This window comes from Rhinoderma darwinii, chromosome 1, assembly GCF_050947455.1.
Source record: "Rhinoderma darwinii isolate aRhiDar2 chromosome 1, aRhiDar2.hap1, whole genome shotgun sequence".
Classification (NCBI taxonomy): Eukaryota; Metazoa; Chordata; class Amphibia; order Anura; family Rhinodermatidae; genus Rhinoderma; species Rhinoderma darwinii.
This window is the reverse complement of record NC_134687.1, coordinates 2,188,768-2,212,835: the sequence shown is the minus strand read 5'-3', so window position 1 is coordinate 2,212,835 and position 24,068 is coordinate 2,188,768. Positions and strand designations below refer to the sequence as shown.

General features: G+C 47.0%; 1 protein-coding gene across 3 annotated transcripts in view; it reads left to right on the top strand.

The window, feature by feature from the left end:
* IDH3B (isocitrate dehydrogenase (NAD(+)) 3 non-catalytic subunit beta) overlaps positions 1-8,438 on the top strand; it is a 94,166-nt gene extending 85,728 nt beyond the window's left edge. For 2 of the 3 annotated variants that reach the window (XM_075855364.1, XM_075855358.1), the window contains exon 12: positions 3,397-3,681. In XM_075855364.1, the coding sequence (XP_075711479.1) occupies positions 3,397-3,486 (90 nt within the window). In that variant the 3' untranslated portion in view covers positions 3,487-3,681. Of the gene's footprint in view, positions 1-3,396; positions 3,682-7,856 lie in introns of those variants that run through there. The other variant, XM_075855369.1, reaches the window with a different exon arrangement.
* Positions 8,439-24,068: the final 15,630 nt, after the last annotated feature.

The window sequence follows — 24,068 nt, the reverse complement described above, 5'->3', positions numbered from 1 at the left end:
ACATGACGTGTAATGTCCGCTGTAAGATATACCGTACATGACGTGTAATGTCCGCTGTAAGATATACCGTACATGACGTGTAATGTCCGCTGTAAGATATACCGTACATGACGCGTAATGTCCGCTGTAAGATATACCGTACATGACGCGTAATGTCCGCTGTAAGATATACTGTACATGACGCGTAATGTCCGCTGTAAGATATACCGTACATGACGCGTAATGTCCGCTGTAAGATATACCGTATATGACGTGTAATGTCCGCTGTAAGATATACCGTACATGACGTGTAATGTCCGCTGTAAGATATACCGTACATGACGAGTAATGTCCGCTGTAAGATATACCGTATATGACGTGTAATGTCCGCTGTAAGATATACCGTATATGACGTGTAATGTCCGCTGTAAGATATACCGTACATGACGCGTAATGTCCGCTGTAAGATATACCGTATATGACGCGTAATGTCCGCTGTAAGATATACCGTACATGACGTGTAATGTCCGCTGTAAGATATACCGTACATGACGCGTAATGTCCGCTGTAAGATATACTGTACATGACGCGTAATGTCCGCTGTAAGATATACCGTACATGACGTGTAATGTCCGCTGTAAGATATACCGTACATGACGCGTAATGTCCGCTGTAAGATATACCGTACATGACGCGTAATGTCCGCTGTAAGATATACCGTATATGACGTGTAATGTCCGCTGTAAGATATACCGTACATGACGTGTAATGTCCGCTGTAAGATATACCGTACATGACGCGTAATGTCCGCTGTAAGATATACCGTACATGACGTGTAATGTCCGCTGTAAGATATACCGTACATGACGCGTAATGTCCGCTGTAAGATATACTGTACATGACGCGTAATGTCCGCTGTAAGATATACTGTACATGACGCGTAATGTCCGCTGTAAGATATACTGTACATGACGCGTAATGTCCGCTGTAAGATATACCGTATATGACGCGTAATGTCCGCTGTAAGATATACCGTATATGACGTGTAATGTCCGCTGTAAGATATACCGTACATGACGCGTAATGTCCGCTGTAAGATATACCGTACATGACGTGTAATGTCCGCTGTAAGATATACCGTATATGACGTGTAATGTCCGCTGTAAGATATACCGTACATGACGTGTAATGTCCGCTGTAAGATATACCGTATATGACGTGTAATGTCCGCTATAATATATGTTTAGGAGTGTTTGTAGATATTAATCTTGTAGAAGGTAAAGAAGAGCAGGAAGAACCTATATATTTCCTGAAAAGTGCAGGTTAGGAGGAGATAAAAGGGGCCTCAGTAACGATATAGGGGGTCTCCGCCACAATCTATCCGTTTGGGGTAAGGAGTTTCCATTTGAAGAATCCAGAAGGCTTCCCTGTTAGATGTCGTTTCCTCACAGACTCGAAACCTGAAGAACTCGAGAGCGATTTATGTTTGTCAAGGAAATGTTTAGCAGCACCAGAAGTTTAAATACCGACCGCGCCATTTATAGGATCTCCCATGGAGGACGTTTGACCTATCCGTGGAATATGTCATAAATGTCAGATAGATGCGGGTCCTATCACGGGGTCCCACATCTATCTCTAGAACGGGGCCTCCTAAGCCCTGTTCTATCTTACCCGGCTCTGTTGTCTCCCGGCCACTTCCTGGTCAGGTGGTCGGGAGTTACGGAAACAGCCAAGTGTTCGCTGAGCTGCGCTGTTTCCATAACTCCCATAGAACTGAATAGTAGCTACGGAACCGCGTAGCACCGCGAGTTACACTGTTTCTGGAACTCATCCACGTATTGCAGTGTATTGTACTAGTGATCTAATGATCGCTGGTTCAAGTCCCCTAGGGGAACTAATCAAATGTCTAAAAAATGTAGATAAATTTTCAGGAGTGTAAAAAAATATAAAAAATTTTAAGTTAAAAAAAAACAAAAACCTTTGCCTATTTTTCCCCAAGCACAATGTGAAAAAATAAAATAATTGGTATCGCTGACGTGAACTATTACGATATAGGATTATTCGGGTCGCACGGTGAACGGCTAAAAACAAAAAATTTAGAACCCCAGAATGGTTGTCGTCTGGTCACCGCAGCGCTAAAAAGAATGAAATAAAAAAATCGTATGTACCAAAAAATGTTAATAAAAACGAAGCCCTCACGCCGCTAAAATGATGAAGAAAAATCTTCCATTCTGCCTCTCAGGACGCGGTGAAACCGAACAAATTGTTTTTTTAACCAATAGTTTTTCTTTGTAAAAAGTAAAATGTGAATTTTTCTTTTCCATTTTTTATTTTTTTTTTTCTCTGTTGTCTAAAACCCGGGAGCGTCTCATAGTCCGAAAAATACGGCATACGGTGCGTTTCTTCTCATCCCAGAACGCTTTTATAGGTTTGATGTTATTTTTCGTTCATATATAAATACATTCTGTGTCATCTCAATACAAAGTGAAGCTTCCACCGGTTTCTATAGACTCATATATACCGTGACTTCCTTATATACGAAACCGGTTTCTTTTCCCCGCGGAGTGCGGAGCCGGTACTGTGACGATGCGTCAGGATTGGCTAATCTGGATTATAAACGCATGTACTGAATCTGTTCCGTATTCTGTATGAACAGTCTTGTTCGAAACGCGTAAGCGTTGACACGCCGAATCTGTGTCCTTCTAAGATTTTTTTAAAAAGATCAAATAAAGTTCTTATTATATTTTATGGATGTGCTGAGGAATTCCCTTTTTTCCTACGTTCCATAAAAATGGGGGCGAGACAATGTACAACTGTGAGGGACAAGAAGGCAGGGGAGACGGTGTACAACTGTGGGACGCTGAGGCGGGGGAAGCGGCATACAACTGTGAGGGACAATAAGGCAAGTGACAGAGTGTACACCTATGCGGGACACTGTGAGGCAGGGGAGACGTATCATTGTACAGGGCATCATGAGGTAGGGGAGACAGTATATAATTGTGCGGGGCAGGGGAGACGGTGTGCGGGGCACGGCGGGGCAGGGGAGACGGTGTGCGGGGCACCGCGAGGCAGGGGAGACGGTGTGCGGGGTACGGCGAGGCTGGTGAGACGGTGTGCGGGGCACGGCGAGGCAGGGGAGACGGTGTACGGGGCCCCCGCGAGGCAGGGGAGACGGTGTGCGGGGCGAGGCAGGGGAGACGGTGTGCGGGGCGAGGCAGGGGAGACGGTGTGCGGGGCGAGGCAGGGGAGACGGTGTGCGGGGCCCCTGCGAGGCAGGGGAGACTGTGTGCGGGGCCCTGCGAGGCTCTGTGTACAGATGATTCCTGCATTCTTTCTGTTTCGCTTCCATCTTGTATCTGTTCTTTTTGATTTTATTTCCTCTCTTATTTTCCCCTCCGCCGTTGCCTCGTCTTCTAGGTCCGCACGCGAGACATGGGAGGCTACTCCACCACCACCGACTTCATCAAGACCGTCATTGACCATTTGCATGCTCGCTACACGTACTAGACCCTACCCAGTCCATGTGATATAATATACGCCTGGCGCTGCACCCGCCACCTCCATGTCCTGTCGGCGGCAGATCTGCCTGTTACATATGATGATGATTATTTTACCCGGATAAAATGTACAGAATAATATTTCCTACATGACGCGATGTTGGTGTCCACCCCGGGGCGAGTATTAAACGGACAATGACCGTCACACGTGTTTCTTATTGTGTGAATCGTCTGCAGTAATTCTCATCTTACCAGGAAGTGCGCGGCCCGTGATCTCCGCACCGTACAGTCACGCGGCTCTAACCTCCGGCCTCTGCATAGTTATGGCGCTGAGAATACCATTAGGCTGCAGTTTATATACTTGTCTCTTTGGGGTGTGGTCTTAAATGGCCCCAAATGTATAAAGCGCATGCAATATAATCCTAACTTCAAAAATAGTAACAGGATAAGTAATGTATGTACACAGTGACTCCACCAGCAGAATAGTGAGTGCAGCTCTGGAGTATAATACAGGATGTAACTCAGGATCAGTACAGGATAAGTAATGTAATGTATGTACACAGTGACTCCACCAGCAGAATAGTGAGTGCAGCTCTGGAGTATAATACAGGATGTAACTCAGGATCAGTACAGGATAAGTAATGTAATGTATGTACACAGTGACTCCACCAGCAGAATAGTGAGTGCAGCTCTGGAGTATAATACAGGATGTAACTCAGGATCAGTACAGGATAAGTAATGTATGTACACAGTGACTCCACCAGCAGAATAGTGAGTGCAGCTCTGGAGTATAATACAGGATGTAACTCAGGATCAGTACAGGATAAGTAATGTATGTACACAGTGACTCCACCAGCAGAATAGTGAGTGCAGCTCTGGAGTATAATACAGGATGTAACTCAGGATCAGTACAGGATAAGTAATGTATGTACACAGTGACTCCACCAGCAGAATAGTGAGTGCAGCTCTGGAGTATAATACAGGATATAACTCCGGATCAGTACAGGATAAGTAATGTAATGTATGTACACAGTGACTCCACCAGCAGAATAGTGAGTGCAGCTCTGGAGTATAATACAGGCTGTAACTCAGGATCAGTACAGGATAAGTAATGTATGGACACAGTGACTCCACCAGCAGAATAGTGAGTGCAGCTCTGGAGTATAATACAGGATGTAACTCAGGATCAGTGCAGGATAAGTAATGTATATACACAGTGACTCCACCAGCAGAATAGTGAGTGCAGCTCTGGAGTATAATACAGGATGTAACTCGGGAGCAGTACAGGATATGTAATGTATGTACACAGTGACTCCACCAGCAGAATAGGGAGTGCAGCTCTGGAGTATAATACAGGATGTAACTCAGGATCAGTACAGGATAAGTAATGTATGTACACAGTGACTCCACCAGCAGAATAGTGAGTGCAGCTCTGGAGTATAATACAGGATATAACTCAGGATCAGTACAGGATAAGTAATGTAATGTATGTACACAGTGACTCCACCAGCAGAATAGTGAGTGCAGCTCTGGAGTATCATACAGGATGTAACTCCGGATCAGTACAGGATAAGTAATGTAATGTATGTACACAGTGACTCCACCAGCAGAATAGTGAGTACAGCTCTGGAGTATAATACAGGATGTAACTCAGGACCAGTACAGGATAAGTAATGTAATGTATGTACACAGTGACTCCACCAGCAGAATAGTGAGTGCAGCTCTGGAGTATAATACAGGATGTAACTCAGGATCAGTACAGGATAAGTAATGTAATGTATGTACACAGTGACTCCACCAGCAGAACAGTGAGTGCAGCTCTGGAGTATAATACAGGATCTAACTCAGGATCAGTACAGGATAAGTAATGTAATGTATGTACACAGTGACTCCACCAGCAGAATAGTGAGTACAGCTCTGGAGTATAATACAGGATGTAACTCAGGATCAGTATAGGATAAGTAATGTATGTACACAGTGACTCCACCAGCAGAATAGTGAGTGCAGCTCTGGAGTATAATACAGGATGTAACTCAGGATCAGTACAGGATAAGTAATATAATGTATGTACACAGTGACTCCACCAGCAGAATAGTGAGTGCAGCTGTGGAGTATAATACAGGATGTCATGTATGTATACAGTGACTAGACTGTATGGTGATGGGAGGTGGACATGTGTTGTGAAGCCTTCTGCTCTTGCTCTTTGGATATATTATGGGAGCTCCGCACACTGGAGAACATAAGAGACGGGACATTGTGTAGGAAACCTGTATAATGAAGATAATTCTAGCCATGTTTTAACCCTTGAGGCTCAGCAGTGTATTGCATGGAGTTGGTGGCAGTACTAGTAGATGTAAGAGGTAATGTCTCACATCAGGAACTGCACATCAGCACACTGGGTGGATTCGTGTGTTCACCTCTAATGCCCCGCGGGCTCTGGCTGGTCCAGGTGGTGGCGCAGGAGGCACCTTCACCTCTCCTCCGGTCTGAGGCAGAATCTTTGCACTTTTACCTCTTCGGGTCTGAGTGAGAATCCTCATGAAACGAAAAGAACTGGAAATAAGATCAATGCAGAACCAGGAGAAGGCAGAATGACGGCAGCGACATGGTGGCCAACTAGTCACCTGTGAGCCATCGAATGTTCTGAGCAAGATGATCTACTGATAGGAGAGTTGTGCCAGGAGTATGTGCCCCAAGGAAGATGGAGAGTGAACGCCGAGGGGGTGAGACATGGCCTGGAAAGCCAGTGCACCCCAAGGCAGAGTATAGACTAAATATAGGAGGGGGTGAGAAAAAGATGGCAAAACTTTGTTAAGCTCAATGGAGGATGTGTCTATGTTGGGGATGGTAGTTGAGCATGCAAGCTGGCGCCCTATACAACTGAGAAATATGGAAACAGCCAATCAGTGAGAGCGCTACCGGTAAACCCCCCTCCCCCCCCTCTGTAATGTCACTAGTCCGCTCCTGACAACGCTGCCCCCTCACTTTGTCAGTAGTATTCTCCAGATAACTCCTTGCTATGATGTCATTGGTCCCTTAGAGATAAGCCCTCTATGATGAGACTGCCATCCTCCTGATAACCCCTCACTATGATGTCACTTGCCCCCCCAGATATCCCCTCACTGTCACTTGTCCACCCCAGATATCCCCTCACTATGATGTTCCTTTTCACCCAGATATCCCCTCACTATCACTGGTCTCCCCCAGATAACCCCTTCTTATGATGTTCCTTCCATCCCAGATATCCCCTCACTATGGTGTCACTTGTCCCCCCCAAATAACCCGTCACTTGTCGTCGTCCCAGATAACCCCTTACGATGTTCCTTCCATCCCAGATAACCCCTCACTATGGTGTCACTTGTCCACCCCACAAAATTCCCTACTTTGCTGCTGGAGAACAGCCGGAAATGTAATTTTCTTATGTAGAAGAGTAACGGACGAGCCGCTATGCCTGTGTAAACAATGAAAGGGAAAAGACCCAGACCCCCTACTGACCAAACATTGAGGCCATCAATATTTAAAGTGGCCCTTTTACCAGATTATAAGTGCCCTGTCTCCTACATAATCTGATCAGTGCTGTAATAACAGTGGTCCTAGTAATAAAGAGGCTCTGTCACCAGATTAAAGCTAAAAATCGCTCATAAAGTGGTAAAAATAGATCGTTTTTCTAAATAAAAAGCATTACTGTCACCTACATTACAGCGCCGATCACATTATGTAGGAGACAGGACACTTATAATCTGGTGACAGCCTCTTTATTACTAGGACCACTGTTCTCTACATTACAGCACCAATCACATCATGTAGGAGACAGGGCACTTATAATGTGGTGACAGCCTCTTTATTACTAGGACCACTGTTATCTACATTACAGCACTGATCACATTATGTAGGAGACAGGGCACTTATAATCTGGTGACAGCCTCTTTATTACTAGGACCACTGTTATCTACATTACAGCGCCGATCACATTATATAGGACACTTATAATCTGGTGACAGGATTTTTCCAGATCTTAAAGCGGCTCTAATCACTGCTGCATTGATGCATACACGTTGTTGATACGGCACAGGCTCTTAATTGCTGTTGATCTTGGCGGCTGTACGTGTATTATTCCTCCAGCAGGTGATGTATTGTAATGTTCTCTATGTGACAGCTGCCTATCTTGGCTCTGGTAGAACAGTAGAGCAGTCATCCTCCTGTTCATATTGTGGGTGTAACATTTCACAGCAGACACTTGTGCTGCCGCCTAGTGACCAATGTAAGGCATAAAGTGCTGTAATTTTTCGCTGTATTTTGTGATGTAATATTCCCTTCTATGATGACTGTGTTCCTTTGTGTATTGTCATTTGCGGAGACCCTACATTTTGTTGCTTCCAGGTGCGGACAACAGACATGGGAGGATACGCCACATCCCTGGACTACACGCAGGCTGTGATCGCCAACCTCAACTCATAGAGCGACCTCTGCTGCTTTATTATCCTCCTGTGCTGTGACTGAGTGTTTTATGTATCACATTAAGTGTTTGTGTGCTCCAGACTATATTACATATCAGTGATGTATCACACTGTCACCATATCTACGCAGCTAGCTTACAATATTGATCATCACCGCTACCACCAGGGGCGGGCAGACATACCATGTGTGACACCTGGGCAGCTGCTCAGGGGCCCCTCTACCACCTTTAAAATAGCTATTAACTTATTGTCTATTAGAGTGCATGTAAAGGATACTTGATTGATATGATAAGGAAGCTGCTCTATGGTTTAAGAGCAAAAGGCCCATATACTATATTTGCACAGGGGCCCTCTGCTGTCTATATCTGGCTACTACGGGTCCTGGCTTTTAAGTTGCTTTTATGAGTTCATATACAGGAACCGCTAAGGGCACAGGCTATGCAGAATGCAATTTACTTAAAGGGGTTGTCCGAGATACCATCATATTTTCCAAAACCCCTTTAATGCATGTAATTTATAAATGTAAATACATTTGTAATATACTTACATTTTCCAAAGTGGCCCCGTTTCCAGATCCTGCCGTGGGGAACTTGACTGGTGACGTCACTCTCTGCACTGGCTCTGCCGCTTTGTTGATCTTGAATTCTTTGCCGGGTATACGACATGTCCATTTTTACGTAGTGTATATCGGCTTGTTCTGCTTCACAGCCTGTAATGCGCATGCGCTGTCACTGCTGTTCTTGAGATAACAGCAGGGACCGCGCATGCGCGTTACAACAGAACAAGCCGATATACACCACGTGACAAGTGACGTGTCGCATACCCGGCAAAGAATTCAAGATCAACATAGCGGCAGAGCCAGTGCAGAGAGTGACGTCACCCGTCAAGTTCCCCGCGGCAGGATCTGGAAACGGGGCCACTTTGGAAAACGTAAGTATATTACAAATGTATTTACATTTATAAATTACATGCATTAAAGGGGTTTTTTAAAATATGATGGTATCTCGGAAAACCCCTTTAAGGTACCGCTATGGGTACGGAATGCACAAGAGGAGGGTATGGGATCACTATGAGCACGGGATGTCGAGAATGTAATACAGTTATGGAATCACTAAGGGCACTGGATGCCTAGGCTATAATAGTTATGGAATCACTAAGGGCACTGGATGCCTAGGATATAATAGTTATGGAATCACTATGGGCACAAAATGGCAAGAGTATGATACAGTTAAGGAACAGCTATGGGCACGGGATGTCAAGAATATTTAGCATTTTAGGAACCGCTATGGGCACGGAATGTAATGCACTGTCCACTTGAAATGTTTTATCTGATGTGTAATTCTATTTCCATGAATAAAGTCGTGCTATGTGTGGAGTCCCGTGTGTCACACATGTAATGTGGAAGCTGCTACTGCGCTCATCACCGTCCTCGCACAGGGAGACAACTCTACTGAGAGCAACACATAAAGAAGCTGTATATCAGAGATAAGCATGGCGCTCATAGTATGAAATATTTCACTATCACATTTCCCTTCTATTGTGTCGGGTAAAACAGACAATTACATAAGCGTTGGTTTCTAACCTCAACCTGCTTTCTCTTCGACCTAACAGCACCACAATAGTGGGGTAATAAAGTTATTTATTCGTTAAGACCCCCCCCCCCCCCCCCCCTACACTATAATGCTGATGGAGCTCCTCCCCGTATGTTTTTATTATAAAGTATAACTCAAAACCTAATCACAGGGAAGGAAAAACTTTTGCTGCTGTTGAGGCCGTTTTACACGGGCGAATGATCAAGACATCGAGCGCTCACACAAATGCTTGTTCCTGATCGTTTCTCTGTGTGAACAGGGCAGCAAGCAGCCAATAATCGAGCAAACCATTGTTTCTTGACACGCTGTATTGTCGATCGACGCTGGTTTACCAGGCAGAAGATCTGCCGGTGTTAAAGGGCAATTACGACTCGGGGAAAAGACGCAAACACTAGAAAACCAACGCGTCCCTTATGTCCTTGTTACATCCTCATTGATCGGCTGCTGGTTAGAAGTTACCCGTAGGGAGGGCCCTCTGGTAATGCAGAGTCCAGAGTAGACCGCCCCTAGGCTGTACTTTCCGAAAATCGAGAAATTCTCCGCCTTCCTGACCTCGAGACCGGTCTAAATAAATCTTAAACCATCTGGAGATTTCCATGGACTGAAGATCGTTCTCATCATCAGAAGGGAATTGTGAACAAAAAAAAACACTGGAAGGGAAATGATCCGATTGATATTTTGTGAAGACCTTTGGAGTGCAGGTAGGTAAAAACTTCAACGAACCCCTCTCAGGCAGAAGATAAAGTGCGGATCAAACGGAGAGAACGTCTCATGTTTCCTTAGCCGAGGTTGTGGCCGGCCAAAAAGATTCATTACTTACCGGGAATCGTTTTTCCATGAACTTCTGACGGCGCCTTTCTGCCAAACGCGAGATCAGTAACTGTATGGAGATGTAGCACAGTAGAAAATGGCGACCGCACACTGCGAACACTAATGCCACCTAAGCCACTAAATCTACATTACTGCTAAATCTACTTACAATAGGGAGGTTCTTAGTGCACGTTTTTGATCAAATTGTGTGAGCCCACCTGCCACGACAAGGCACCTTCCATAGCTGGGAACCTACGCTGCACATACACCCAGAACTGGGACTGAAACGACATATATATCTGGGGATGGTAGGAACCAGAGTTAAGCAAAACATATATGCAGGTGCAAGAACCCCTGCGGTTCAGGTGACATTAGTGTTCGCAGTGTGCTCTCGCCATTTTTTTTTCCTGTATCCACATTTTGTTGGAATGTGCAGTTCAAACTTTTGTGTTGTTTGTATGGAGTTGTAAACGGTCATGTTTAACCCTTTAATGAGCGGCCTATTTTATACCTTAATAACCAAGCTATTTTTTTTTTACATTTTTCCATTGTCGCATTCCAAGAGCTATAACTTTTTTATATTTGCGTGGACATAGCTGTATAAGGTCTTGTTTTTTGTGGGACAAGTTGTATTTTTTTAATAGCACCATTTTGGGGTACATAAAATGTATTAACTTTTATTTAAAAAATTATTTGGGGAGGGTATAGAAAAAAAAAAACAGACATTTTGACACTTTTATTTGCGTCCTAAATTTACGCCGTTTACCGTGTGGTATAAATAACACAACTTCATTCAGCGGCTTGTTACGATTGCAACTATACTAAATTTATATCGATTTTGTATGTTTTCCAAAAAATTGTACCGATAAAAACTACAGCTCATCCCGCAAAAAATAAGCCCTCGCGCCGCTCAATCCACGGAAAAATAAAAAAGTTCTGGCTCTCAGAATGTGGCCACACAAAACATATATTTTTATTTTTTAACAAAAAGTTTATTATAAATAGAAGTAGTAAAATATAAAAAAAAAACCTTGATAAATTTGTTATCGTAATCGTATCGAGCCGCAGAATAAAGGTAATTTATCGTTTTTACCGCACGGTGAAAGCCGTAAAAACAAATTGAGGAATTGCAGTTTTTTCCAACTTCATCCAGCAAAGAATTTTTTTTCATTTTCCCAGTACATTATATGGAACTATAAGGGTATGTGCACACACACTAATTACGTCCGTAATTGACGGACGTATGTCGGCCGCAAGTCCCGGACCGAACACAGTGCAGGGAGCCGGGCTCCTAGCATCATACTTATGTACGACGCTAGGAGTCCCTGCCTCTCTGCAGGACAACTGTCCCGTACTGTAATCATGTTTTCAGTACGGGACAGTAGTTCCACGGAGAGGCAGGGACTCCTAGCGTCGTACATAAGTATGATGCTAGGAGCCCGGCTCCCTGCACTGTGTTCGGTCCGTGACTTGCGGCCGAAATACGTCCGTAAATTACGGACGTAATTAGTGTGTGTGTGTGCACATACCCTAAATGGCACCAAAAGAAACTACAACTCCTCCCGCAAAAATAAGCCCCCACACCGCCGTATGGACGGAAAAAATAAAAAAGTGATGGCTCTTGGAATGCGGGGAGTGAAAAACAAAAATCAAAAAATGGCTTCGTCCCAAATGGGTTAATGAAGGTGTGAGGTGAACTCCACGTAGCAGCCATCACTCTTTCAGCCCTTGTAGAACGTGCCCCAAAGATCTCGTGGCTGGGTTCCTAATTAACGTAAACTAAGTGAATGGCGCGTTTCATCTATCTACCTATAGGAGGTCTACCAGCTGCCAAACCCTTACTAGGTCCCTGAAATTTGATAAAAAGATTCTTGGAGGATCTCCAATCCCTGGTGACCTCTAAGTATTGGGCCAGGCACAGTCTTAGGCTCTGTTCACACGCTCACTAAAAAACGTTCTGAAAATACGGCGCTGTTTTCAAGGGAAACCAGCTCCTGATTTTCTGCTGTTTTTTTAGCAATTCGCGTTTTTACGGCCGTTTTTGGAGCGGTTTTTCTATGGAGTCAGTGACAATGGCTCAAGAAGTGAAATGCACTTCTTTTTCGCAGGCGTTTTTTTACGCGACCATTTTTCAAAAAAGCCACGTGGAAAAAACGGCCCGTCGGAAAAGAACGCCATTTTTCCCATTGAAATCAACGTTCTGCTTCAGATTTTTCGCCCGTTTACGGCCCGAAGATAAGCCGTATGAACATACCCTTAGATGTAAGGGTCTGTTCACACGGCAAGTCAAAAACTTCTGAAAATACGGAGCTGTTTTCAAGGGTAAACAGCTCCTGATTTTCAGACATTTTTTAAGCCACTTGCGTTTTTCGCTACGTTTTTTATGGCCGTTTTTGGAGCGGTTTCTATAGAGTCAATGAAAAACTACTCCAAAACGTCCCAAGAAGTGACCTGCACGTCTTTTTCGCTGCCATTTTTTTTACACGCCCGTTTCTCAAAACGGCAGCGCAAAAAAAACGGCCCATCAGAACAGAACGCCATTTTTCCCATTGAAATGGGCAGATGTTTGGAGACGTTCTGCTTCAGATTTTTCGTCCGTTAACGGACCGAAAAGCTGCCGAAAATAAGCGGTGTGAACATACCATGAGCAGTTGAACTGCTGCTCCTTAGAGTTTTTAGGAGAGTTACAAAAAGCAAGAATGATCTCCTAATCCTGATGGAAGGGAGAGACTACGTCAGGTACGAACCCATGTTCAGATTTCATGATAAATCTGTCATCCAGCACTAAAGTGTATGGGGGGGGGGCAGAGAGGACTTGTATCTCACTCCGTCTCCGGCCAGTGGTAACGGCGAGGAGGAAAGTCATTTTGAGTGTTAGTGTTTAGATCCCAATGGGGTCCTGAAGAGTGGAGACCTGATTTGAGGCTTGAGCCTAGGAGATGCTGTCGCTGCAGAATTGACTTTGTCCGTTATCTGCATTTATCTGAGTTCCAAATGAATGATCTCTCACTGGTGGGTCAGAGAGGACGGCCGGAGAGAGAGACCGAGACACGCAGCGTCCGCGTTCAAAGACAGTCTCTGCCCCTGCGAGGGGCAAATGCATCTTTATTTGTAAGGAAATGAGAATAGGCGTTCCCCTCATAACTGCACATACACATTCTACATATGTAACATACAGAATCCCCGGCTCATCTTATCCCATGCACACGACCGTAAAAAAAAATTAGTAATTACAGACCTGCCCGGTTCTGTTGGCCGCTGACACCTTTCCGTATCGCTACGGATAGTTGTCCGTGCTGTAGAACCGTGCCGGGAATTATGGAGCATGTCCTACTTTTCATTTTTTACTTTGTATGGGAGCACGGCACGAAAATGCGGCCCGTGGCCGGCCGTGCCCGCAAGGGCTGTAATTATGGGCACGGCCGTGTGCATGAAGCCTCAGTATGTATCTTTAGCCATAAGAAATACAATGTCATCTAATCTTGTCACGTTGCCTTTGTAACAGCTGAACGCAAAGTCATAAAGCAGAAGACATAGAACAGAATAGATAGAAATGACGGACTCCGAGAACCTTCTCCTCCCAAGTATCATCCTCAGTCACCAGGCTGTTATCTGTAGCTGGGATACGTTGGGGTGAACTACAGGAGATCCGATCTGACGGGGAGACTTCACAGCTGATCTGAGGATATCCTCCTCAACCAGGTGAACCGGGGTCTTTACGACCAGGAGGGAGCAATTAGGAAGACTGAAGCCCCGTCCTCCCCGATCTTCCTCATTATCCTCGGTAGGGTAGGGAGAGCATAACCCTGTTCCTGACTCCAGCATTGGGCAAGTGCGTCTACTGTTCCTGGATAATCGGTGCGATCTAGAGAACAGAATCTTCTGACTTTCCTGTTCCCCCTGGTGCAGAGATCTATGGAGGGAGCTCCATATCTGAATACTATCAGCTAAAAGACCTCTGGATTTAGGAACCACTGGGACTGACGCAATCGGATTCTGCTTAGAAAATCTGCTATTTGATTGTCCTTTCCCTTAGGTGGACTGGTGTAAGGCACAATAAGTGGAGTGCTGCTGGAGAAAAATATCCTGGTGGGTAGTTCCATCAATGTGTCCGATCTTGTACCCCTCCTGGTGGTTTGAGGACGCCACTGCTTTTGCATTGTCAGAGTACATCTTTATATTCTATCCTGAAACTATAGGCATGGCGTTCTTCAGCGCCTGTAAAATTGCTGCGAGCTCCATGAAGATTGAAGACATGGTAGATGTTTGATGGTCCCACTGACCCTGGAGGAAGGAGTTGCAGTGAGCTCCGCAACCTTAGGGGCTGGCATCCATGGTTATGTAGACTGTTGGAGATGTTACCCACAAAACCCCTTTCTTGGGACTCTCGCTGTACATCCATCACCTACGAGAATGTCTGGCCATAGATAATAGGTGGAGGGCATGATCCAAGGAGAATCGGATTTTGTCCCATTTTTCAAAATATCCAGTTGAGCTCTGGATCTGAACTGCGCCCACATTATAGCTGGATACAGGATGTTAGAGGGCCAAGGACCAACATCGCCCGTCTGGAAGATGTCATATGGCTTCGGGAAAGGTCTGATACCCTGTCTAGCAGAGGTTGAACTTTTCCCAGGGAAGGAAGGACATCGATTTGAAGGAGTCTAGAAGAATCCCCAAAAATATACACATGCTGGAAGGTATCAAATGTGACTCTCAGGTTTATGTTCCACGCTAATTTTATTAAGATGGAACAAATCATCTCCAGCCTGGATCGAATCCACCACTATTAGAAGATCCTCTAAATACGGGATCAGAAGCATGTCCTTGGTCCTGATGAAGGATGTCATCTCCGCTATTAACTTCGTGAAGACATTTGGCGCATGTGAGATGCCGAAGAGGAGGGTCCAGTATTGAAGGTGGGTTTAGAGCTTGTTGAAACCACTGCAAACCTTTGGTATAGTTGGTGAGCCCTGCAAATTGGGACGGGAGAATAGGCGTCCTCCAGGTCTATCGAGGTCATTAGACAGTCCTTGAAGAAAACATTGACTGCTGATGGAAGACTTTTCCTCTGAAGATTTTTGTTTTAGGTTGATGATAACCCTGAACTTTCCATCTGGTTTCTTGAATAAAAAAAAAGAGAGGGGAACAGAAGCCCTTCCCTATTTCTACACTGGAATTATGACTTCATTTTCTATAAGAGAAACATTTCAGCTGCTTTGCCAGATCTTTCTGAACCTTGGTAGAAGGGAATCCGTCCAGTGGAACGCTCTTGAATTCTAGGTGATAACCTCTTCTTATAACACCCAGGTCCATCCTCCTAATTTGGATGAATAAAGGATAGACGACCCCCCGCTCGCCTCCTTCTGGCATCATTGCTGGTCCTTATTCTTTGGATCATTTTGAGGCCTGTTCTTTCTGGGAAACATTGAAGCCTTGAAATCTGGTCCCTTTTGATTTGGTTTCTTATTGAACCTTCTGGGACGAAAATAATCAGGTTCTGTACCCTGAGCAGGGAATCCTTTCCTCTTATCTGAGGTCTTCTAATGGAGGGCCAAACGGAAGATCGCCAGAACTTGGAACGGAGCAAAGATTTCACTCTGAGCCGTGTCCCCTTAACCAGATAGCCTTTCTAGGGCCACTGATCTGGCTGTTAGGCGGCCTGAATCCACTGAGGCGTCTACCGAGAAATCTGCCACTTTAGATAGAACTGGGAGGTCAGGAAAGAATCTGCTCTCTGAAGTTTTATTCCTTATACGCAGATCTAATGGGAAAATCCACATTTTGGAGGATATCGCTACAATACCTGGTTAAAAGGCCCCCGTTGGAGCCTCCCATGTTTTTTCCCAAATCGTAATCTGCTTTCCTATCCATAGGGTCAAAAAGGGGTCCTAGATCTCCAAATGGTAGCACATTTCTTCTAGATATTTTGGCTACTGGGACGCCTAGCCTAGGAATACTATCCCAATCTTTGCAAACTTCTTTGTCAAAAGAATATTTATTTTTTAGGATCTTGGGAATACATTTTCTGCCGGGGTTCTTCCATTCATGTTTGATCATGCTGGCCACATTTTTATGGATAGGAAATATTCTTTGCTTTTTCATCCCTAGGCCCTAAAACATAACAGAACGGGCGCCTTAGGATCATCAATAGTCATTGTGGCAGTGACCGAAGCCGATCTACAACCCCAGAAAAGATTCTTTCCTCCCCTGCCCTCTTCAGAGGAACCGTCAGTGGAGCCCAGTTCACCCTCTAACATAATTATCCTCACCAGAAGAGTCAGAAAAATGGATCCGGCCAGTAGAAGTCCTGGGTAAATCTCGCTCCTTTCTTCTAAGAGGATTTGTAACCTCGGCCTGGACAATAACTTTGATGCAAGGCTCGTGGCTTCCTCGGAGATCACCTTCTCTAGACACGATTGACATAATCTCTTAGTAGAAGAATCTGCCAACTTCTTTCTACAGACAGCACACCTCTTATTATGGGATGTATCTCGTTGTTTTCTAGGACCCTCTCTGGCCTTAAATCATAATATACAAAAAAAGGACAAGAGTATAAAAATATTCTGTCCTACCGTGTAGTTGAGGATCACCACTGCCACCTTCAAAGTACCGGACTGGAGGATCTTGTAGCATCCAAGCCGTCAGCGCGCCCTGCTGCTTCTCCTGGTGCTTTCATCTGTTGGTTTAGAGCGGAGGAAGGAGCCATGTTTTCTTTCGGCCTAAATAGACCTAGGATAGGGCTGCCGGAACAACACTTAAGCCCGTCACCTCCACCGGAAGTGACGCATCAGCAGGAAGTGTGCACCCGATGCTGTGGAACGTCGTGCTATGCGTTCCGGCTCTCACAGCAAGAGACAAGGAAGGAGCCGGAGCATGACACAGGGATATAGTGCTCTCCCACCAGAGACCCTTCAGAACAGGGGTCTGCAATCTGGAGACACGCGCTTTGCTCAAACAGGACAATCCCATCTGGAGGACAGGAAACCTGATGGGGTATGCGGAGTCCCTGTTTTTTTTATCTCCACAGGCTTCCTGTCCAACGAATGGGATGTCTCTCCAAGGGTGACAACATAGGTGAAGTGTTAAAAGTAACTTTAAAGGATAGAAACCTCCAGAAGCTCAGAGGGTGGAGAGCACAGGCCTCTCAAAATCACAAGACGGGTCCCAAGGAGGTGTGGGCTTGAGAAGAGGTTTCAACCTAGCGACACCTTTGAGGAACCTTTTAATTGAGGAGTCCTGGGGTAAAGGTTTGTCTAGTAATGTAGACTTGGCAACATCTGAACCTTTAGGGTAGATGTACGAAGACCCTTGTCCAGGCCTTCCTGAAGGTGGTGAGGAATAATGATGTGTTGGATTCTTACCGTCCACACTTTTCTCAGAACCCCGAGCCATGACGAGCCTCTTAATTCTTGCATAGGCCTTTGTTGAATCCGTTCTGGATTGAGCCAGAGTCTTGAAGAAATACCTCTAGATTGCAATAGGAACTGGTCAACCCCCATAATGTCAGGTGTAACGACCTGCTGGATGTGGACCCTCTAGACCACTGCACCAGTAAAAGTAGTGGCTGGCGGCGGATAACAGGACGTAAGTGGAGAGCAGGCAATAGGTGACAGGTTGGTAGCAGATTACTGGACGCAGACAGGTGACAGGTCACAGGCAGGTGGTAGGTAGCTGGACACAGGCTGGTAGCGGATTACTGGACGCAGGCTGGTAGTGGATAGCAATAGCAGACAGGATACAGACTGGTAACGGACCACTGGATACAGGCTGATAACTGGCAACAATAGCGGACAGGATCAGGCGCATACATGAACCTTTGCTGGATAACTAGGATGTTCGCATATTGCTCAGGCCGGGTGTGTCCAGTGAAGCTGACTAATATACCTGGTGATTGACAGGGTTAGGCTGGGGAAGCATTTGGGTGCACGTGCTGGCCCTATAAGATGCAGGAAGTGAGCCGTGCGCCCGCCCTATAGTCAGACCCAGCAACACAAGGAAGTGCACGGCCGTGCGGAGATCCAAGGACCGTACAGCGTGTACCAAAGGTAACCTGGCAGCTGTGCTTGCTGGGAGAGGTAGTACGCCAACGAGTGCAGAGCAGCGGCGTTACAGTACCCCCCCCCTCTTCTCAGGTCTCCAGCGTTGACATCTTCAGGATCATAGTTTTCTCAATCTACTTCAGAGTCAAAGACGCCCCCAGAGTCAATATCTTCCCAATCCGCCTCCTTAGAGGATGAAATGTCCAGAAACCCAGACTCCCCGAGAAGAAGGACAGACACGAGGAGCGACTTCTGTACGTCTCGGACATCTCTCTCCATGAGAAGAGTGCGACTGGAGGAAGAACAGAAACCGGCAAGAGGGACGAGGACCCGCAGGCTCAGATCCAGCAGAATTCGTTTTGGCATCAGGAGCACAGGACGACACATCATCATCAACCTCCTTGAACTGTTTTCTCCTGGGCACCGGGTAAAAGGTCTCATTTGGAGACATGTCCTTAACCAGCCGGGGCGCCACAGCACCAACATGAGGGGGAACCGTGAAGTGGTAAGGTTTTAGGAACAAATCGGCAGACTGAGGGGGGCCAGACTGCTGGTCAATTCTGTGGAACAGACGACAGGGATACGGAATGAACTTCGGTGAGACATCTGGATAGACAGTGAGATCCCCACGAGATATTCTCCCGAGTCCCAATTTATAAGTGGAGCGTGCACAGGAAGCCAGGGAAACCCCAAGAGCAGAGGATAGACAGAATCAGGCAGGACAGACAGGGGGATCTTCTCGGAATGCACAGCCCCCACTTGGCGTTCTAGGGGTGCCGTGACAAATTGGACTGGTTCAGAGAGGTCATCCATTGAGGCCACCAGCACAGGTCCCTGGAAACGCACAGTGGGAATCTAGTGACGAGGAACTAGAGCCTCCTGGTGTATGGAATTGCCATCAGAACCGGAGTCCAGGAACATGAAATTTACCTGAAGACCAGGTTACAGGAACAGATAACGTGAGAGGAATCTTGTCCGCCTCGAGAAGACCCAGACAACTCCCAGCTACAGGCGACCCGGCGTGAGGGGACAATGGCGGGCGCAGTGTTCCTTGTGCCCACAGTAGAGACACAGGTTGTGTTGGTGTCTACACTGGATTTCCACAGGACAGAGTTAGACGATCAGCCTGAACAGGTTCCTCAGGGACTTCAGGAGATGGGACCAGATAAGAATCCTGACATGAGGTGGCCAGCAGTGGTACTCTTCTCTTATGGGAGGTCTCGAGACATTTCCTGAATCCCTGGTCCATACCAGTAGCCGGAGTTATGAGGGCATCCAGGGATTTCTCTTCCTGTAGTTCGTCTTTGACTCGACCAGCCAGACGGTCTCAGAAAGCAGTCGCCCTGGGCGTCATTGTTCCAGGCCCGTTCAGAAGCCAACGTGCAGAACTGTATCATGTACTGGCATAGAGATGGGCCTCCCGGACATTGCTCTGCTGCGTCAGTCTGACAAATCCCATTCCCAGAAGGGGTTAACCCAGTCCAAAGCGTCACCAGAAGTCAGACAAAATGAATGTCACTTTAGCTTCGTCAGACAGAATGAGTTGTGAACGCCCGTCAGTGCACATTATACACCGGTGCCGGAACCCACGGCAGGACTTAGAGTTCCCATCATAAAGAGGAGGAAAAGGCAACAGAACAGCTGCAGTGGGAACAAGGGGCAGAGTTGTTGCTGGAGGACGATTAACCACTTGTGCAGTCAGTGATCATAAACAGCAGGATCTGATCTTGATCATCGCTGATCTCCTTGATGGCGTTAGAGCGCCTGTGCCGTAGGTTTGGGATTGTCAGTGGGATCCATGATGTGGATCCACTGAAATACTCCACCAGTGAGCATGCTGGCCGGCAACAGAGAGGAGACAGGAAGGTAGCTGGCCACAGGTGGAGAGCAGACAGGGTATAGCCTGACAGCAGACCACAGGATACAAGCTGATCACAGCAGACAGGTGAATACAGGATATAGCCTGGCAGCAGACCACAGGATACAGGGTGATCACAGCAGACAGGTGAATACAGGATATAGCCTGGCAGCAGACCACAGGATACAGGGTGATCACAGCAGACAGGTGCATACAGGATATAGCCTGGCAGCAGACCACTGGATACAGGCTGATCACAGCAGACAGGTGAATACAGGATATAGCCTGGCAGCAGACCACTGGATACAGGCTGATCACAGCAGACAGGTACATACAGGATATAGCCTGGCAGCAGACCACAGGATACAGGCTGATCACAGCAGACAGGTGCATACAGGATATAGCCTGGCAGCAGACCACTGGATACAGGCTGATCACAGCAGACAGGTGAATACAGGATATAGCCTGGCAGCAGACCACTGGATACAGGCTGATCACAGCAGACAGGTACATACAGGATATACCCTGGCAGCAGACCACAGGATACAAGCTGATCACAGCAGACAGGTACATACAGGATATAGCCTGACAGCAGACCACAGGATACAGGCTGATCACAGCAGACAGGTGAATACAGGATATAGCCTGGCAGCAGACCACAGGATACAGGCTGATCACAGCAGACAGGTGAATACAGGATATAGCCTGGCAGCAGACCACAGGATACAGGCTGATCACAGCAGACAGGGGCATACAGGATATAGCCTGACAGCAGAGCACAGGACACAGGCTGATCACAGCAGACAGGTGTATACAGGATATAGCCTGGCAGCAGACCACAGGATACAGGCTGATCACAGCAGACAGGTGAATACAGGATATAGCCTGGCAGCAGACCACTGGATACAGGCTGATCACAGCAGACAGGTGAATACAGGATATAGCCTGGCAGCAGACCACAGGATACAGGGTGATCACAGCAGACAGGAGCATACAGGATATAGGCTGATCACAGCAGACCACAGGATACAGGCTGATCACAGCAGATAGGTACATACAGGATATAGCCCGGCAGCAGACCACAGGATACAAGCTGATCACAGCAGACAGGTACATACAGGATATAGCCTGGCAGCAGACCACAGGATACAGGCTAATCACAGCAGACAGGTACATACAGGATATAGCCTGGCAGCAGACCACAGGATACAAGCTGATCACAGCAGACAGGTACATACAGGATATAGCCTGGCAGCAGACCACAGGATACAGGCTGATCACAGCAGACAGGTGCATACAGGATATAGCCTGGCAGCAGACCACAGGATACAGGGTGATCACAGCAGACAGGTGCATACAGGATATAGCCCGGCAGCAGACCACAGGATACAAGCTGATCACAGCAGACAGGTACATACAGGATATAGCCTGGCAGCAGACCACAGGATACAGGCTGATCACAGCAGACAGGTGCATACAGGATATAGCCTGGCAGCAGACCACAGGATACAGGGTGATCACAGCAGACAGGTGCATACAGGATATAGCCTGACAGCAGACCACAGGATACAGGCTGATCACAGCAGACAGGTGAATACAGGATATAGCCTGGCAGCAGACCACAGGATACAGGGTGATCACAGCAGACAGGTGCATACAGGATATAGCCCGGCAGCAGACCACAGGATACAAGCTGATCACAGCAGACAGGTGCATACAGGATATAGCCTGGCAGCAGACCACAGGATACAGGGTGATCACAGCAGACAGGTGCATACAGGATATAGCCTGACAGCAGACCACAGGATACAAGCTGATCACAGCAGACAGGTGCATACAGGATATAGCCTGGCAGCAGACCACAGGATACAGGCTGATCACAGCAGACAGGTGTATACAGGATATAGCCTGGCAGCAGACCACAGGATACAGGGTGATCACAGCAGACAGGTGCATACAGGATATAGCCTGGCAGCAGACCACAGGATACAAGCTGATCACAGCAGACAGGTGCATACAGGATATAGCCTGGCAGCAGACCACAGGATACAGGGTGATCACAGCAGACAGGGGCATACAGGATATAGCCTGGCAGCAGACTACAGGATACAAGCTGATCACAGCAGACAGGTGCATACAGGATATAGCCTGGCAGCAGACCACAGGATACAAGCTGATCACAGCAGACAGGTGAATACAGGATATAGCCCGGCAGCAGACCACAGGATACAGGGTGATCACAGCAAACAGGTGCATACAGGATATAGCCTGACAGCAGACCACAGGATACAGGCTGATCACAGCAGACAGGTGCATACAGGATATAGCCTGGCAGCAGACCACAGGATACAGGGTGATCACAGCAGACAGGTACATACAGGATATAGCCTGACAGCAGACCACAGGATACAGGCTGATCACAGCAGACAGGTGAATACAGGATATAGCCTGGCAACAGACCACTGGATACAGGCTGATCACAGCAGACAGGTGAATACAGGATATAGCCTGGCAGCAGACCACAGGATACAGGGTGATCACAGCAGACAGGTGAATACAGGATATAGCCTGGCAGCAGACCACTGGATACAGGCTGATCACAGCAGACAGGGGAATACAGGATATAGCCTGGCAGCAGACCACAGGATACAGGCTGATCACAGCAGACAGGTGTATACAGGATATAGCCTGGCAGCAGACCACAGGATACAGGCTGATCACAGCAGACAGGTGTATACAGGATATAGCCTGGCAGCAGACCACAGGATACAGGGTGATCACAGCAGACAGGAGCATACAGGATATAGGCTGATCACAGCAGACCACAGGATACAGGCTGATCACAGCAGACAGGTGCATACGGGATATAGCCTGGCAGCAGACCACAGGATAAAGGCTGATAACAGCAGATAGGTACATACAGGATATAGCCCGGCAGCAGACCACAGGATACAAGCTGATCACAGCAGACAGGTGCATACAGGATATAGCCTGGCAGCAGACTACAGGATACAAGCTAATCACAGCAGACAGGTACATACAGGATATAGCCTGGCAGCAGACCACAGGATACAGGCTAATCACAGCAGACCACAGGATACAGGCAGATCACAGCAGACAGGTGCATACAGGATATAGCCTGGCAGCAGACCACAGGATACAGGCTGATCACAGCAGACAGGTGCATACAGGATATAGCCCGGCAGCAGACCACAGGATACCGGCAGATCACAGCAGACAGGTGCATACAGGATATAGCCTGGCAGCAGACCACAGGATACAGGGTGATCACAGCAGACAGTTACATACAGGATATAGCCTGGCAGCAGACCACAGGACACAGGCTGATCACAGCAGACAGGTGCATACGGGATATAGCCTGGCAGCAGACCACAGGATACAGGCTGATCACAGCAGACAGGTGCATACAGGATATAGCCTTGCAGCAGACCACTGGATACAGGCTGATCACAGCAGACAGGTGCATACAGGATATAGCCTGGCAGCAGACCACAGGATACAGGGTGATCACAGCAGACAGGTGCATACAGGATATAGCCCGGCAGCAGACCACAGGATACAGGCTGATCACAGCAGACAGGGGCATACAGGATATAGCCTGACAGCAGACCACAGGATACAGGCTGATCACAGCAGACAGGTGCATACAGGATATAGCCTTGCAGCAGACCACTGGATACAGGCTGATCACAGCAGACAGGTGCATACAGGAAATAGCCTGGCAGCAGACCACAGGATACAGGGTGATCACAGCAGACAGGTGCATACAGGATATAGCCTGGCAGCAGACCACAGGATACAGGCTGATCACA